The following is a 19,079-nucleotide window of genomic DNA, read 5'->3' on the forward strand; positions in this document are numbered from 1 at the left end:
TTGCCAGCTTCTAGCGAGGGTACTGATGGTTACATGGTGCTCTTGAGTTGCAGCTGATGGTCCATAGGACTCGCTTCTCTATGAAAAGAGAAGGTGGCATCTTATTTTGAGTGTACAACAATGCTTATTCCATTTGTATAGTGCACTATTTTGCATTTGTGCGTGGTTGAACAATTCCAAGTAACGTATACCCTGCAAATGATAAAACATGATTGATAAGGTATTAACTATAAGTTATGAGAGATCCTCTATCTTCACAGACCCAAGGTCGTCAAATTTTTCTCCCTATCAAGTCTAGCTTTCATTCAAATCGTATCAATCTAGTCCGATCCATTATACATGTTTTCATTTTGCTGCATGATGCTGGACGCAGACACAATGGTAAAATTGGGAAAAATGTTCCACAGTGAAGTGATAGGATTCTTCACAATCACAGTGAAATTGCAATGATTCAAACTCGCGTGACACAAAATTCTTGTCATGTTGAAGTTGTCAACCACCCCTGCCAGCAGAATAGTGATTCCCTTAGAACGGTGCTGGTGGTAAGTCAAAATTCGGCTTTGGAACTCTGAATTAGCCGAACTTGTCTAATCCTGTTTCATGACTCTGCTAACCAATCAGAGCAGAGTTAGACCACACACGAGCCCAAAATCATGGAGTGTCAGAAAAGCCATCATTTGACATGAGGATCTCCCTGTGAATGGACGTGCAAAATCTATGAATATGACTAAACCTGTGTAAAGATGACAGTGTTGTTGATCAGAGAGAAGGTGAAGTTGATGCAGCAAACGGAATATCATGGTGTGAAGCGGAAAGCAGACCTTATGAAGGGGTGAGATTGTAAACTGTGAACAGATTGAATAAAGACTTTTACACACATTTACTGCTTTACTGTGTTTTCATTTCGCATTTGAATCTGTTGTTTTTGACTTGACTGTAGGCATATCTAATTACATAGACTTGTATTCATGTGGAAATAGGACCTCCTCAACTATCATGAAGCTCCTCTTAACACAAATCTGTGGGTAGATCCCTTGGGATTTGTCTCCTCAGGATTTTATTGTAGGTGAGCATTCTGTTTACTCAAAGATAAAGAACAAAATGAGTAACATTGAGAACATTTTGAGGCTTATCGTCAATTTCCTCTTAAAATCAGTACAAAGTTGTTGATATGTCTGTGCTGTCGTGTAAGAGCAGATTTCCACTCCACCTGACGAAGGAGCAGCATTCCGAAAGCTAACGGTATTTGCTACCAAATAAACCTGTTGGACTTTAACCTGGTGTTGTTAAAACTCTTACTCTGTCCTGTAAGAACTAGTGTTGAGTGATCTGAACAATTTTTGAGTTCAAACCTCATTTAAATGAAACTGCAGTTTCCGTATGGCTGCTACAGTTCATCCAGTTGTGGAAGGGCAAGGAAATTAGGCTGCTGCCAAGCTGAGATGGTTGGCAGTTGAGACTAGAAGTGTGAAGGTTTGGGGGGGGGGGGGGGGGGGTGGGTGCAGTGTGGAAGGATGAGGGCAGAGGTGTGAGGAGTGGGACCTAGTCATGGGCCAGAATTTTTGGGAGTAACGCAGAGGGAAGAGTCCTGCTCCTTCTGCCCCCCCCAAAAATGTAAAATTTCTCCATTTTAAAAAAAAGACTTCTAGCAGTCTCTTTAAAGACCACGCGTTTGGCCACTCATCACATTTTACAAAAGAGTGGAGTGCGCACCAACCAGTTGTGTCTGAAGATTACAGTCAGGGTCTGACAACCAGTGTTATATCCCAATATATATGTTTGAGTAGTCTCAAGGCAGGAACATCCAGGCAGAAAAAGCTGGGCACCCTATTATAGAAAGGATATTATTAAACTAGAAAGAGTGCAGAAAAGATTTACTAGGATGCTACCGGGACTTGATGGATTGAGTTATAAGGAGAGGCTGAATAGACTGGGACTTTTTTCTCTGCAGCGCAGGAGGCTGAGGGGTGACCTTATAGAGGTCTATAAAATAATGAGGGGCATAGACAAGGTAGATAGTCAATATCTTTTCCCAAAGGTAGGGGAGTAGTTCCTATTACAGGGTTAACTTCTTTTTGTTAACTTTTTTTTACTGAAAAGCAAGATTTATATCAACTACACAGAGAGGAAGGACTGTATACAGAGTTCTCGGAGCCATATTATTCTTACAGTATTTCAAAAATATATCATTGATTTTTCCCTGTTGTTTCCTTAGGATACTTATTCATTGAAGAGTCATATATATTCTTGCAGTATTTCAAAAATATGTAATTCTTTTTTCCCTGTTGTTTCTCAGGATACTTATTCATTGAAGAGCCACATATATTTCAAAAATATATCATTGATTTTTTCCTGTTGTTTCCTTAGGATACTTATTCGTTGAAGATAATTTCATCATGTGCATTTTGAAACTAGACAACTCTGCTTTGTTCGCAGGTCAAATATGAACAATGCTTTGTACTTTATCTTTCAGGTTCAGTTCTATCTCATTGCTAATATGGCTCTTCACTTGCCACTGTCAGCAGATATTTTCAGAATTTGCTCCTTCACTAACAGCAGTCATTATGCATAAATTAATATATTCACTCTCATCATGTATACCCCCTGATATAACTTGTGCAATGATAACTGGTTTTATTTATGTAAAACTGAAAATCAATAGAGTTGATAATGTCTACAATACATTTTGTAATCATATGCTGTTATAAAGAAGTCTTCCATGCTATGTACAAGTTATATCAGTGACTTTTATAAAGTTCTAGATCTTTTGAACATAAATAATTTGGTTAACGAACAAAAGTAATGTTTATACACCAAGCTGCCACATGAATTTTCATATGCTATCAAATATCAATAAAATATCATCTTGGAGGCATTAACATTTAATTGATATTACCTAAAGGACACTAGTGAACCAGATGGGTTTTTCTGATAATCAGCATGGTCATAAGTAGATTCTTAATTCCCGACATTTTTCATTGAATTCAAATTCCACCATCTGCAGTGGTGGGATTCAAACCCGGGTCCCCAGAACATTAGCTAAGTTTCTGGATTAATTGTTTAGCGATAATACCACTAGCCACAGCAATGTGGCTGAATTTCAATTGCCCTCTGAAATGGCCACTCAGTTCAAGGGCGACTAGGGATGGGCAATAAAGGCTGGCCCAGCCAGCGATGCCCATGTCCCACAGATGAATAAATAAAAAATAATAATATCTAAAACATGAACTTAACTTTCATTATTACAACCTTCGCCATTACAGAATGCAATAAGATGTTGAACATATGTATCCAATGAAATTCAGGACTACAGAAGCATCATTCGGTTATATTTTGTAATCTGCATGCTGCTTGAAATGATTTTTTATGTTTACACTTTATCCAAGAATCATGCTTGGCCGAGTGGTAATGACCTTGTGGCTAAGCTTATAACTTCCTCTGACTCAAAGTGCTAAGATCATCCATCACTGTGCTAAAGCAAAAAATGTATTTACTTACCTTTTATCCCTTTATTCAAGCAAGACTCGCTGCATTTTCTCAATCCTGTAAAAAAAACTCCTTAGCATGCAGTTTCAGTATATCTTTGTTTCTTTGTTCACTTGTCTCGCCTTTCATGTATCGTCCCTAGGGTAGTGGCAATGGCCTTGATTAATTAGCACTTGGAATGTGAGGCCGTTTGAAAAAAGACATTTTTGAATGAAACCTATCCCTGAGGGTTTCCCTTGACGGAGAAAGAGAATATTACACCGACAATTAAAAAATAATGTAGTTTATGAATGCATAATTTATCTCATTTCTAAGGAATTCTGCACAAAGTTTATTTTCAGTGTTTCATGTTAAGTCCTTTGATTACAAATAAGGCAAACATTTTGAATGACGGTATTATGCTGGCAACTAGAATTATAACATTGCAAATTGAGGAGACTCTGGGCCCAATTTTATCATTGCCTTGCGCCTATTTTTGGTTGCGAAAACTTGGTAAAATCAAGCGTGAGGTGAGTAGCGCGATCCGCGCCTGCCTCCGTGCCGGTTCCCCCTTTATCAAGGCCCCAAAAATGGCCGCGATCAGGACCGCACCCGAAGCGGGCACAACGGCCATTTAAATGCATTTGCATGCATTAAAATGACTTAATGGGCTGCATGCCCAACTTTACCGGCACTTCCCCCTTTACCACTGCATTCACCCATCCGGAATTGGCGCGAAACAGACATGCTCCATATAAGTCTGGTTCGGGCGCTCCATCAGTGAGGGTTAGTGAGAAGGTAAGTGCCAAGCGTCCGACGGCTCTCTGTTTGAGATCGGTGGTGGGGCTGCGGGGGAGAAGGGAGGGTAGGTGGGTCCGCAGCACTCTGCTGGAAATCGGAGGGAAGGAACAGGGGGTCCACTGCCACTCTGCCTGAGATCAGTGGAGGGGAAGGAGGGGTCCACTGTCTGAGATTGGTGGAGAGGAAGGGGGATCCGCTGCCACTATGCTTGAGATCGGTGGGGGGGAAGGGGGGAGGGGCCCATGATTGGTCTGGGTGTTGGGGGATGGCCGATAAGGGGGTCAGTAATGTTGGGGGGGTGGGGCAATGTCTGTGGGGGCCAGGGGGAGGGGCCTGGAGGGATGTGGCAGGGGAGCAGCATTCTATCATTTTTTTTCTGCGGATGCGCAGTTGGAGGCGCCGATCGGAACTGCAGGATTTTGGGCGTGTTAAGCCCCGCCCACAGCTTGTGTAGCGTGATTCGGAATCGCTGATATTTTTTTCAGGTTGCGTGCTGTGGTGAACCATCGTTGGTTCCCACTGGATAGTACTGAGCCAGGGCTGGCCAGTACTACAGAGATGTATATAGGTTACTGTGGGATTGTACTACTGTTGCTGTTGGGTTAGGGTGGGGTTGTTACACCTGTGTTTGTTACTGTTGTGGCACACCCCAGTCGGGCTCCGCCTCCTGGGAGAGGTATAAGAGTCCCTGCTCTGACGGGACCCCTTCAGTCTGGGATAGTGTGTCAAAGTTCTGATAGCTTCATTGTTAGTTAATAAAAGCCTTCTTTTACTGAAGCTTCGAGCCTCGTGTCCAAATTGATGTGCATCACGTGCATATGGGGGCGCCTCAGAACAGGTCTAAAAGTTGGATCTGTAACACTCCCAGTTTCAAGTCTGCCCAGCACTTAGAATCAAAACGGTAATATAGGGCCCCGTGTTCAAGGAACTTTACAGTTCCTGCTGCTCTTCCAAAGCTCTTACTGTTAAAACTCTTACTGTGTTTACCCCAGTCCAACGCCGGCATCTCTACATCATGACTTCCAAAGCCAAGCAGGGTGTAGGATGAAGGCGCGACAGATAGAGGGATCATGACTTGAGCTCTACTGTTCACTGGTGAAAATTGATCAAACACTTTGGCATTAATAAGTAAGAGCTTTACATAATAAAATGTGGAGGGCAAGTGGAAAAAACTGACCCGGTATCTGGCTCACAGATACTTTCAGCAACCTTGTCCATAATTGAACTATGGTCCAAAACTCAATAGGTTGTGATTCTGGGTGAAGAGTAATCATAATGTGACATTTGTTTAAAAAAATGTCTTCACTGGGCTACTCAAAGAGTTATAGTTTAACCTATCAGATCTTATTCGTATGAAGTAATCTCTCTGGAGTCAGATCGCTAGTGCAAATTCCATATCCTTTGGACATCCTGCCTTAGGTGCCCAGTCAACAAACAAGTCAGAGAATGAAGGAAGGGGTTGGACAATCTTCCTGCCCAGCTCCTCAAAGTTGTTTTGTTGTGCTCGATCATTTAATACAATCAGGGTTTATTTCTGACTAGTTATACTCACACTTATAGATGCGGCTACAGCAGCTCTGCTCATTAAAATGGATAATTTTACTGAATCTGCACATGTGTGCAGTTGATCACTGATGTACAACAAGTATCAGAAAATCAGGGAGATTAGACTTGCACATCTGTGAAGAAACAAGACTGATTTCCCTCTCATCTATTTAAATGCAGATACAGGAATGTCTCCCACAATGCATTTTACCATTAGCACACCAATGTCAACGATAATTAGATTTTACTTTGTTCTCCAATGAACCAAATGGTGCACTTATTGATGTTGGTTGACATTTTCCACTTGCAGAATCTTTTTTTAAATTTTTCATTGACGGAATGTGTGTAAGACCAGCATTTATTGCCCATCCCTTACCCTTGAGAAGGTGTTGGTGAGCTGCCTTCTTGAACCGCTACGGTCCATATGGTGTAGGTACACCTGTGGTGCTTAAACGGAGGGAGTTCATGGATTTTGACCCAGTGACAGTGGAGGAACAGCAATATATTTCAAAGTCAGGATGGTGAGTGATTTGGAGTGGAAATTCCAGGTGATGGTGTACCCAGATATCCACTATGTTTGTCCCTTTAGATAGTAGCAGTTGTGTGTTTTAAAGGTGCTACCTAAGGAGCCTTGGTGAGTTCTTGCAGTACATCTTGTAGATGGTACACACTGCTGCCACTGTTCAGCAGTGGTGGGATGATATCCAGGATGATATCCACAACCCCCAGTGGTAACCAACGATGGTTCACCACAGGCTGACAAGTGGCAGTGGTGGGAGGAGTGAATGTTTGTGGAAGGGGTACCAATCAAGTGGGGCTGCTTTGGCCTGGATGGTGTCCCGCTTCTTGAGTGATATTGGAGCTGCACTCATCTGGGCAAGTGGAGAGTAATCCACCACACTCCTGACTTGTGCCTTGTAGATGATGGGTAGGCTTTGGGGAGTCAGGATGTGAGTTACTCACCACAGGATTCCCTAGCCTCTGACCTGCTCTTTAGCCACTGTTTTTACAGGGATAACCCAGTTCGGTTTCTGCTCAATGGTAACCCCCAAGATGTTGAAAGTGGGGGATTCAGCGGTGATATTCCCATTGAATGGCCAAGGGTGATGGTTAGATTCTCTCTTGTTGGAGATGGTCATTGCCTGGCACTTGTGTGGTGTGAATGTTATTTGCCACTTGTCAGCCCCAAGCCTGGGTAGCATCCAGGTCTTGCTGCATTTGGGCCTGGACTGCTTCATTGACTCCAGTTTTTCCAGGGTTCCTTGATGCCATATTCGTTCTCTGAATGTTCATATAGTGTTGTTAACTTGAGAGGGATGTTGGTTTATTTTTTAGTCAAAATAATTTCTTCTTTGACCTGGGTAAAGAAATAATAAAGCTTACTTCCTACCTTAAGCACCGAGAGCTGCTAATTCAGCGCAACCAATGAATTAAACAGAATGTTCTTGGTATCATATGGTTATTTTGCTAAGGACTTGGAGGACATCAGTTGGCATAGTTTCTTCCATTCTGATTGTTTTTCAATAGTTTTTTGTATGATCTACTCTTCAAGCTTCATGCTACTCCACTGCGATCAAAGAACCTGCCAAATCTTTGAGAATCTGAATGTGTCAGTAGGATATATTCCACAGTCCTTCAGTTCTTCATCCTTTGGGGAAAACATCTTCATACTTCTACTCAAGACAATTACTTTGCTGCTCGAATGAAGAACTCAAGTGTGTGAAATTTCTGGAACTGATGGTGAACAATGCCAAAACATAATATGCCATCCGATTAAAGCACTGCACCAATTTGTAACTCTTCAGGTTTTTAGCTCATGCAGTTTTGAAATGTTTTAAACCTGATTTCTGCAAGGCAGTAAGCTTTTTAATCCTGGATTTCTAACAGTCTGTTACAAGCTTGATTAGAATGTGGAACTCGCTGTCACAGGACGTGGTTGAGGCATTTGCCTTAAATGCTTACAAAAGGAATCTAGATGGCATATGAGAGGAAAAGGAATAGAAAACTATGCTGAAAGTCTGAGATGACATAGATAGAATGCAAGATGTGTGTGGAGTACAAACACTAACATTAGTTGCGCTGAATGGCATGTTTCTGTCTGCGTATTCTATGCAATTTTATGTATTGAAAACGATGAAATGAAACAGTTTAATTGCCCTGCTGTGCAATGCGTTGTATTCTGAATACTTGCCATGTTAAATATTTGTCACCATTTCACTCTTCCTTTGATTCTTTGATCTTTCAGTAATGCCTAATCTGAAATCAAAGTGGGGTTGTCAGATGTCTGTGCTTGAGAAGCACTCAGACAATTGGTAGTTCAGTGAACCTACTGTAAAAGGTTGACATTGGTAGCTTCAAAGTGAGGGCTAAATGAGTGCTATTTTCCTTTATGTTGATACTTCATGTCATTTTTCCCCATACTGGTCCAAATGGGTGGAATATTTGAGTCTTCTTATTTCCTTGCTGCACCACATATTTGTTTTCTTTGAGGATTTGAAAGTCTACCTTCATTTCATACTTACATGCATTAAGAAAATGAATCATATTATATCTTCGTGTAGATATTAATTATGCATCAAGGCACAGTAATTTTGCACATTTGGAGGAGGAATGAAAAAACTGGAAGGAAGAAAAGGAGGGAGGGATGGTGGGAAATAAAGAGGAAGAGTCATGTATACCTTTCATGACCTTGAAACTGGGTCTACATCCATTACACCGGCTTGCCTGGATCCTGGGCGGCACAGTGGCACGGTGGTTAGCACTGCTGCCTCACAGTGCCAGAGACCCGGGTTTGACTCCCGGCTTGGGTAACTGTCTGTGTGGAGTCTGTGCATTCTCCCTGTGTCTGCGTGAGTTTCCTCCGGGTACTCCAGTTTCCTCCCACAGCCTGAAAGACGTGCTGGTTAGGTGCATTGGCCATGCTAAGATTCTCCCTCAGGCACCATAGTGTGGTGACTAGGAGATTTTCACAGTAACTTCATTGCAGTGTTAATGTAAGCCTACTTGTGACACTAATAAATAAATGAAACTAAGCATGGGATATTGAAATAGTGAACAGGTTAGAGATAGTTCTAAAGAAATGTTCATAACTGGTTTTCTTCCATTTGTATGACTGGAGGTAAATTGAGTGTGCACCCTTAGCCTCTGACCCACCTGATATATTGACTACACCTAGACGATCGGTGGTTCCAAAGAGCAGGGCCAGGAAAATCACCCCTTCAAACTGTAAAAAAAGGTAAACTAGAACAAAAAATAATAACATCTATAATTACTTTATTTTCAGTGCTCCATTTCCTGTGGGAAAGGAAGTAAGTATCGCACTGTTTACTGCATGACTAAAGATGGAAAGGAAGTCGAGGAAGAGAATTGTAAACATCTGGAAAGACCTAAAACACACAAACGATGCCGAGGAGGTAGATGTCCGAAATGGAAAACGGGAGACTGGGCACAGGTGAAGTATAAAACTTCCTGCAAATGACAGAAGTTGTTTGTTTTAGCACTCGGTTCCTCTTTTCAAGAGAGAGATTTAACAAAATTATAGACTAAGCCGGTCTGTCTTTTTGAGAAAATAAGGTGTTTTTCCTCATCATCGTCCCACTGTTCCAATGCTAGACAGGACAGCAGAACATGAACTCCAGAATCCTGGCTGCTGTGGTCAGATATCAGGATTTCTGGCTACCATTTGAAGGTTAGAGGTCCTGGTTGGATTTTAACATTGGGAGGTTGGAGAAACGCAATTAAAAACTGTCAGCACAATCCCACAGTCCAGAAGATGTGCTGGTTAGGTACATTAGCCATGCTAAATTCTCCCTAGTTGTACCTGAACAGGCGCCGAAGTGTGGCGACCAAGAGACTTTCACAGTAACTTCATTGCAGTGTTAATGTAAGTCTACTTGTGACACTAATAAATAAACTTTAAACTTAGCTAAAATTCTTCAACTTTCGCCCAGACCACAGTGGCTCTCTTGCTGGTTGAGGTAGACCTATGGTGGTGTCAAATTGCCTGTGCAAAGTGTTCACATTGTATTGACAATCTCCTGGCAGTGATGCTGCTGTAATGCCTTAGTTTTATTTCTAACTCCTCAAGCTATACTGCAGAAATGCTTGCGCTACAACCAACTCTATTTCTTCTTAAATTCCCATATGTTATGGTTCTAACTCTAAATCATAATGTAAAATCAAAATAATATCTAGAACTAAGGGCAGGACGCATAACTTTAGAATAGGTATTGAATTCCATTTGTGCACCTTGGTCTAATTACAGCCTGTCCACTAACCCCATTTCATCTAAAGATGAAACTTTGGGTTAAAATTTAATACACTAGAGCATGTGAATTTGGGAATGTGTGGTAGGCTAAAATGGGGAAAGTTGACAACCTGCCGAGACTGTACCTCTGTGGTGAACCATCGTTGGTTCCCACTAGATAGTACTGAGCCAGGATCTGGCCAGTACTACAAGTATGTATATATGTTGCTGTTGGGGTTAGGGATGGGTTGTTCTACTTGTTGCTGTTGGGGTAGGGTTGGGCTGTTACACCTTGCATTATAGTTATTGTGGTACATCCCAGTCGGGCTCCGCCTCCTGGGAGAGGTATAAAGGTCTCTGCTCTGTCTGGGACGCCTCAGTCTGGGATCGTGTATATAATTAGTAGCTTCGTTGTAACAGCAAATAAAAGCCTTTATTTCCTGAGCATCTCAAGCCTCGTGTGTGATAACGCGCATCAATTTTATTTGCTGTTAAGTAAACTCTCGTCGGAAGAAAAAAAAACGATAGAGTATGGAGCAGATATTGAAACCTGAACGTCTTACACTGGATCCACGTGCGGCGGACGCCTCTAACACCTTCGACCACTGGTTGAAATGTTTTGAGGACAACCTGGCAGCCTCCGCAGCGGTCACCACAGATGATGACAGACTCCGGGTCCTCCACGTGAGGGTAAGCGACACCGTCTACCTCGCGATCCGTGCGGCCACCGACTACACAAAGGCCCTCGAGCTTCTTAAGAAGCGTTACATTAAACCGCCCAATGAAATGCATGCTCGATACCTCTTAGCCACTCGACAACGGCAGTCCGGCAAAACGACGGAAGAATACGCGAACGAGCTCCTACAGCTAGCCAGGGGCTGTAACTGCAAAGCAGTGTCGGCAGATCAGAATATGATCGACCTCGCTCGAGATGCATTTGTGGCAGGAATCGGATCATCTTACATCCGACTCAGACTACTGGAGAAATGTAATCTTGACCTCACGAAGGCAATAGAACTAGCGGATATGTTGGAGACGGCCTCCAAAAGCCTAGTATTGTATCCTGAAGACCACGTGGAGACAACGTGGCAGGAGCAGTCGCTGATCCCTCCTCGTCCCTCGGGTTCGAAAAGCTGCATGATGGCGTACTCACACTCAGGCCAGACGACGGCAGCAGCTCCGGGCGGCCCGCGGTGTTACTTCTGTGGGGGAGCAAAGCATACTCGGCAACGGTGTCCCGCTAAAGCTGTGTTGTGCTCCGCCTGCGGTAAGAAGGGGCACTATTCGAAAGTGTGCCGATCTAAATCTGCTTCTCGGAACAGCAGTGCGGCCTGCGATTCCTCGGAGCCCGGTTCTTCGTCGTCGGCATCGTCGAGGGTTTCGTCCACATGCGAGGCCAGGACGATGCCATTACGGTCGACGGAGTCGGAGATGTGTGACCACCAGGGGTCGCTGAGTTTGGCGCCATCGCCCACGTGCAACCTATGGGAGCGGCCATGTTGGTTGGCACCGACCGCGAACGACCAGCAGGGGTCATCCTCGTCAATCTCAGCTGCCTGCAGTGGCGCTCATGAACCAACGGTGGCGTCGATCATCCTGGACCAGGCCAAGCCTCATAGACTTGACAAGTCTATGATGGACATTCAGGTAAACGACCACTTGATTTATTGTCTGTTTGACAGCGGGAGCACTGAGAGTTTTATCCACCCAGACGCTGTGAAGCGGTGTGGACTCCGGATTCAACCTGTCAAACAGACAATTTCTATGGCATCAAGGTCCCGGTCTGTCACTGTGCTAGGGAGTTGCGTGGTAACTTTAACGGTGCAAGGCACGGTTTACGAGCGTTTCAAGCTCCTGCTGTTGCCGCACCTTTGCGCGCCAATATTTCTCGGACTAAACTTCATGGTCCACTTGAGGAGTGTAACCCTACAGTATGGTGGTTCTCTCCCTTCGCTTTCAGTGGGAGAACAGCAGCCTCCAAATTGCCCAACGCAAGTCTCTCGACGCTGAAGATCACCACACCCTCCCTGTTCCAGAATCTTGTGCCAGGCTGCAAGCCCATTGCGACTCAGAGTAGGCGTTACAGCGCTGAGGATCAGATCTTCATTCGATCTGAAGTTCAGCGGCTCCTCAAGGAAAGGATCATACAACCTAGTGCTAGTCCGTGGAGAGCGCAGGTCGTGGTGGTCAAGAGTGGGAACAAACCCCGGATGGTCATTGACTATAGTCAGACCATTAATAGATACACGCAGCTGGATGCGTATCCCCTCCCACGCATATCTGACATGGTCAATCAGATTGCACAGTACCGGGTGTTCTCCACCATAGACCTCAAGTCTGCCTACCACCAACTCCCCATTCGCCCAGAGGACCGACAATACACGGCTTTTGAGGCGGATGGTCGCTTGTATCACTTTCTCAGAGTTCCCTTTGGTGTCACCAATTGGGTCTCGGTCTTCCAGCGTGCTATGGACCGAATGGTGGACCAGAACGGGCTGCGGGCTACCTTCCCGTACCTGGATAATGTCACCATCTGCGGCCATGACCAGCAGGACCATGACACAAATCTCCTGAATTTCCTACGCACTGCATCTCGCCTGAACCTGACCTACAACAGGGAGAAGTGTGTGTTTCGTACGCACCGTTTAGCCATCCTCGGATACGTGGTGGAAAACGGGGTCATTGGCCCTGATCCAGACCGTATGCGTCCCCTTTTTGAACTTCCCCTGCCCACTAGTGCAAAAGCACTGAGAAGATGCTTAGGCTTCTTCTCTTATTATGCACAGTGGGATCCCAATTACGCTGACAAAGCCCATCCACTCATCAAGTCCACTTCTTTTCCCCTAACACCAGAGGCCCGATTGGCCTTTGATAAACTAAAAGCCGACATCGCGAAAGCTACGATGCACGCTGTTGATGAGTCCATCCCCTTTCAGGTGGAGAGCGATGCATCTGATTTCGCCCTGGCCGCCACACTTAACCAGGCGGGCAGGCCCGTCGCCTTTTTTTCCCGCACCCTCCAAGGCCCCGAAATTCAGCATTCAGCGGTGGAAAAGGAGGCCCAGGCCATTGTGGAGGCCGTCAGGCACTGGCGCCATTACTTGGCGGGAAAACGGTTCACCCTGATCACGGACCAGCGGTCCGTGGCGTTCATGTTTAATAACACGCTAAGGGGCAAGATCAAGAACGACAAGATCTTGCGGTGGAGAATTGAACTCTCCACCTATAACTATGACATCATGTATCGTCCAGGGAAACTCAATGAGCCCTCGGATGCCCTCTCGCGTGGAACATGCGCCAGTATACAGGAGGACCGTTTGCAGGCTCTCCATAATACCCTATGCCATCCTGGGGTCACTCGGCTCTACCACTTTGTAAAAGCCCGCAATCTGCCCTACTCGGTGGAGGATGTCAGGTCCATAACAAGAAGCTGTCGGGTATGCGTGGAATGCAAACCGCACTTTTACCGACCTGACCGGGCACAATTAGTCAAGGCCACTCGTCCCTTCGAAAGACTGAGTGTCGACTTTAAGGGCCCCCTTCCCTCAACAGATCGGAATGTGTACTTCCTCAACATCATTGATGAGTACTCGAGATTCCCTTTTGTTATTCCCTGCTCTGATACATCCGCTGCCACGGTTATCAAGGCATTCCGTGATCTTTTCACCCTGTTCGGGTACCCCAGCTACATTCACAGCGACAGGGGCTCGTCGTTCATGAGCGATGACTTGAGGCAATACCTGCTCTCATACGGGATTGCCTCTAGTAGAACCACGAGCTACAACCCTAGGGGTAACGGATAGGTGGAACGTGAGAATGCTACAGTCTGGAAGGCTGTCTTACTGGCGTTGAAGTCAAAAAGCCTTCCAGTCTCCCGTTGGCAAGAGGTGCTCCCTGATGCGTTCCATTCCATACGCTCACTCCTGTGTATGGCAACCAACGCTACTCCCCATGAGAGGCTGCTTTCATTCCCTCGGAAGTCTTCCTCTGGGACCTCATTACCGTCTTGGTTGACGTACTCAGGACCTGTCCTCCTGCGGCGACATGTTAGGGCCCGCAAGTCCGACCCGTTGGTCGAACAGGTCCATCTCCTCCACGCCAACCCTCAGTATGCCTATGTGGCATACCCTGACGGGCGAGAGGACACGGTCTCCATCCGAGACCTGGTGCCAGCAGGGGACGTAGAAACCCCTGTCGCTCCCATACCCCCTGTTACAAACCCCATAACTCTTGTTTCCCCTCCGGACACGGCGCGAGCAGCATCGGGACCATTACTTAACCCTTTTACTCCCGTGTACAGCTTGCCTGAGTCCAGAGGATGGTCGCCACTTCAGGGCGTGTCGGAACTCCATGGATTACCATCACCTCGGGGTCAACCGGCCCGTGAGACTGTGGAGGAACAGTTGGACATAGCCTTGGGGAGAACGCGAGTGCCTACTCCGGTGTCATCGCCGGTATTGAGGAGGTCACAACGACGGTGCGGTCCCCTGACCGTCTGAACTTATAGACTGATGACAAATTATTCTGTTTTTTTGTACCCCGCCGGCCTTTGTCTTCAAAGGAGGGGTGAATGTGGTGAACCATCGTTGGTTCCCACTAGATAGTACTGAGCCAGGGTCTGGCCAATACTACAAGTATGTATATATGTTGCTGTTGGGGTTAGGGATGGGTTGTTCTACTTGTTGCTGTTGGGGTTAGGGTTGGGCTGTTACACCTTGTATTATAGTTATTGTGGTACATCCCAGTCGGGCTCCGCCTCCTGGGAGAGGTATAAAGGTCTCTGCTCTGTCTGGGACCCCTCAGTCTGGGATCGTGTATATAATTAGTAGCTTCGTTGTAACAGCAAATAAAAGCCTTTATTTCCTGAGCATCTCAAGCCTCGTGTGTGATAACGCGCATCAAGCTCCAAACCACTAACTCCCATAATTAACTGCATAGGGCTGCATGTGAGCAATCCCCTCGAGAGAGAGAGAGAGAGAGAGAGAGAGAGCGATGGGAAATCATTTCCCACATGTTAATCAGTCTGATGTTAATCAGATTTTGGGTCCATGGGTTTTCCAGGCTTCCCAGAACTCAAAAATGAAAATAAAAATGCTGAAGACAAGATGGACAAATATGCCAATAAGTACTGACAGCTTGTGAAAGGCTTTGTTTGCAGTACTTCTGCTGAGAGATACCTTTGACAATTTGGAGGGTTTAGTCATCTGGTCTTCAATTTGGGGATCTGATCTAACAGACTAGTATGGGTGCCACTTGTTGTGCATTTATAATAATATAAAGGCACCTATCACACATGAGGGATTGGGTAAACACATTGTGGGTTCATTTATTGAGACGAAGCACACGAGAACAGATGTACATAGATATTAGGCTTGCAGATACCAGCAGAGCTGTTTGTCTGCGTGCTCTGCTTAAAAGCAAAACCAAAAGTGAAACTAAAACTGAGTCACGTGGCATACATCCTTCTAGTGATGTCATGCTGCAGCTCTTTAGAGGTAGATTAACATGCCCTCCTTTCTTTTTAGAAACTTTCCCCCCCTTCCAAAGAACTATTTGCAATGCATGTTCATGTTTAGTTACTAATATATAAATCGATAGGTCTGATGAATCTATGAGTGTCTAAAGCATGGAGGTAATCTGCTGGTATGCCCAGATCTTGTAATGATAACCTTGTCTGGGTGCTTCTTTAATTGCTTACAATGATCTGTTGCATTGCTATTCTTGGATGTTGTTACATTTGGGTTTCTGTCCTCAACGCAATAAGACTTCACAGTGGTTGAAGAGCTGTAATGAATCTGATTTGCCCTCGGTTATGCTTCATCCTTGCACCTTTGTATGTAATGATATCATTGGACCTTGGGTCTGAACAAATCCTTGTCACCTCGGCTGGTTGCCACTGATCTTCAATGGGATCCTGGATGTGAACTTGCTGTCCCAACTGTAACTTGGCAATTCTGTGCCTACCTTTTAACTTCGATGAAGTTGGTCATCTTCTCTTGCAGTTTTAAAAGTTGCTGTCCAATTTCTGAGAGAGTAGAATGGGTGAGAGTAAGTAAATTGGCACGCACTAGTCTGCCAAAGATGAGGTCTGCTGGAGTTGGAATAGTTGTACATAAAAGTCTTGTTCACAGATGTAACATTGCAATGTGCAGATCTTGCTTGTCCTATCTGTTTGAGAATTAGGGATTCCAACGTGCAAATAATTCATTCATTCTGTTCAGCGAGGGTAATGAGGAGAAGTAGTTTGATCAATAGCTATATGCCACTTCTCACACATATCCTGAAATCGCTTGCCAATAAATTGCTGACCGTTATCCATAATGATCTCTCTAGGTACACCAAATAAACTGAAAATAGGAGTTAGAGTGTGTGTGACAGTTGTGCTTGACATATTGTGCAATTGTCGAACAATCGGTAAAATAAAGGGGTACTTGGTAAAGTAGTCAAAACTGCTGATGAAGGCCATGGACGTGGTTCAGCTGCGATTTTGGACCAAGAATGGACAGGAGCTTTCTGTGGAATCAGTGGTTCTCTGTGCTGTTTTAGCATATGTTCTTGACATGCCTCACAATTCTGGACAACGACTTAAATTCACTGTTCAAACCCAACCAATCAGCTGTCTCTCTTGTGAACCTTCTCATTCAATCTGTGCCCATGTATGAGTGATGAAGTTGGGCCCCCCCCCCCCCGCACCCGCCCCCCCAGGAAATGTATAGTTCGTCCCGGTAAGGCCAAAATGCTCTCACGTATTTGCGGACATGTTGAATCAACCAGGTTATCCTTCAATGATGCTTTTCCTCAGTTTCTGTAGTGTAGAATCTCTCACCAGTACTTCTTGTAGTTGCTGGCATTTGCAGTGCACAAAATGTACCAGGTCAATTGACAGGCTTGCATTCTCCTGCAAGTGTAATATTATGGCTCCCCTGAAACTGCCACTTGTTTTGAAACATTCAGGATATTTTGATGTTGGGTCATAAACAAAAGTGATAGGCATAGTTTTTGAGGTTGATCCGCCGTGTGAAATCTGAATGATGCCATGAAATGTCACTAGTGTGAGGTGACAGCATGCAGGTAAACCTGCAGTCATCAGGCTTTTAGGCTCCACTGTGCAGACCATCTGTGATACCCAGGAGGATTGATTGTACTTGCAGTCCAGGACGATGCATCTTGCACATGGAATAAGTGAACTGTCATATATGAAAAATTGCACAGCAGTAGGTTTCACAATAGCTTTCTATGTCTGTAGATACATGTCTTTCAAAATCTGTCCCCGTGTCAATCTTGGCCGATAACAAATAGTTATCAACATTCTTTTGAATCGTGGTAAACATTTCAGATGGTGTGACGCATCTGTGTTTTCCAAGTGATTGATAATGTGAAACCCATGTTCATCGCTCTTTGTCTCATTGTGTACATACTCACCATTATCTGGTTTTGTGAATCACCTCAAATGTGTGTTTCTGAAGAGATGCCAGATGGTCATTCTTACAGTTTGAAGGTACCCACTGAGTATGGTCTGTGTAGATCAGTGCATGGCTCTATGGAGCTGCATCAGCCTTTGCTCTAGTGCAGTGCTGATGCCAATGGCTCTTTCTGCTACAAGCCTTGCAGAATTGCTGGAATTCTGGGGATTAACTTGGTGCACGCAGAATGCCACACCTTCCAAATATCTTGTTAGATTTAGTTGTTCTCATTAGTGTGTTAATTAATAGGGTTGTTTCATGGACCTACGAGGATCGCTTTGTGCCTACATCCATCTTTGTGTGGCTCTTTGATGCTGTGGGTGGGATTTTTCTACCCCGCTGTACTGGTCAGGTAGCGCAGCGGGACAGGAAATATGAGCGAGAGCTAAAATATCGGGCGTGTAAAAAATCACTTCTCCCGATATTGCCAGCCCCGTTCTGCCAGCGAAATCAGCTTCATGCCTGAGAATTCACTAATTGTATTCAAATGAAGTTCGGAATATTGAAATCGAAATCGGCTTCAAGGGTGCAAAGATGATTTCGCCAGCAAAACAAAGAACAAAGAACAATACAGCACAGGAACAGGCCCTTCGGCCCTCCAAGCCCGCGCCGCTCCCCAGTCCAGGATTGAATCCTGAATCCAGGATCCCCGCCCAATTTTCCAGCCTATCTACATCCTAATATCCTATCCACCGAGCTGTCCCTCACAGCTACGATGCTTTGTTCATCACAACCTATTAACTCACCCCCACCCCCCCATTCCAGACCATGTGATCTCCAGGGAGAGGCGAAAACCCAGAGTGAAAACCCCAGGGCCAATATGGGGAAAAGAAAATCTGGGAAATTCCTCTCCGACCCCCTGAGGCGATCAAAACGAGTCCAGGAGATCACACTGGCCCTGATCAGAAAATGTTTCCCAACCCTATTCATTTCCACTTCTGCTTTACGAACACCATCTGAATTCCCTGCCCCCGAGACAGGTTCCCAACTATCCGCAGTCTCGCTCTGTACTGGCACCAGCAAGATGATCATAGAATGAAGCCTTGAAACGAGAAACAAAGAACAATTAGCCCGCGCCGCTCCCTGGTCCAAACTAGACCACTCTTTTGTATCCCTCCATTCCCACTCCGTTCATATAGCTGTCTAGATAAGTCTTAAACGTTCCCAGTGTGTCCGCCTCCACCACCTTGCCCGGCAACACATTCCAGGCCCCCACGACCCTCTGTGTAAAATATGTCCTTCTGATATCTGTGTTAAACCTCCCCCCCTTCACCTTGAACCTATGACCCCTCGTGAACGTCACCACCGACCCGGGGAAAAGCTTCCCACTGTTCACCCTATCTATGCCTTTCATGATTTTATACACCTCTATTAAGTCTCCCCTCATCCTCCGTCTTTCCAAGGAGAACAACCCCAGTTTCCCCAATCTCTCCTCATAACCAAGCCCCTCCATACCAGGCAACATCCTGGTAAACCTCCTCTGTACTCTCTCCAAAGCCTCCACGTCCTTCTGGTAGTGTGGCGACCAGAACTGGACGCAGTATTCCAAATGCGGCCGA

The 19,079-nt window shown here is 45.1% G+C and overlaps 1 protein-coding gene across 3 annotated transcripts in view; it reads left to right on the top strand.

Moving 5' to 3' along the window:
• Positions 1 to 19,079, top strand: part of adamts9 (ADAM metallopeptidase with thrombospondin type 1 motif, 9) — a 282,624-nt gene that overhangs the window by 193,731 nt on the left and 69,814 nt on the right. For all 3 annotated transcript variants that reach the window (XM_078209509.1, XM_078209510.1, XM_078209511.1), the window contains exon 29: positions 9,095 to 9,262. In XM_078209509.1, the coding sequence (XP_078065635.1) occupies positions 9,095 to 9,262 (168 nt within the window). The remainder of the gene's footprint in view (positions 1 to 9,094; positions 9,263 to 19,079) is intronic.

Source organism: Mustelus asterias, chromosome 3 (genome assembly GCF_964213995.1).
Source record: "Mustelus asterias chromosome 3, sMusAst1.hap1.1, whole genome shotgun sequence".
Taxonomy (NCBI): Eukaryota; Metazoa; Chordata; class Chondrichthyes; order Carcharhiniformes; family Triakidae; genus Mustelus; species Mustelus asterias.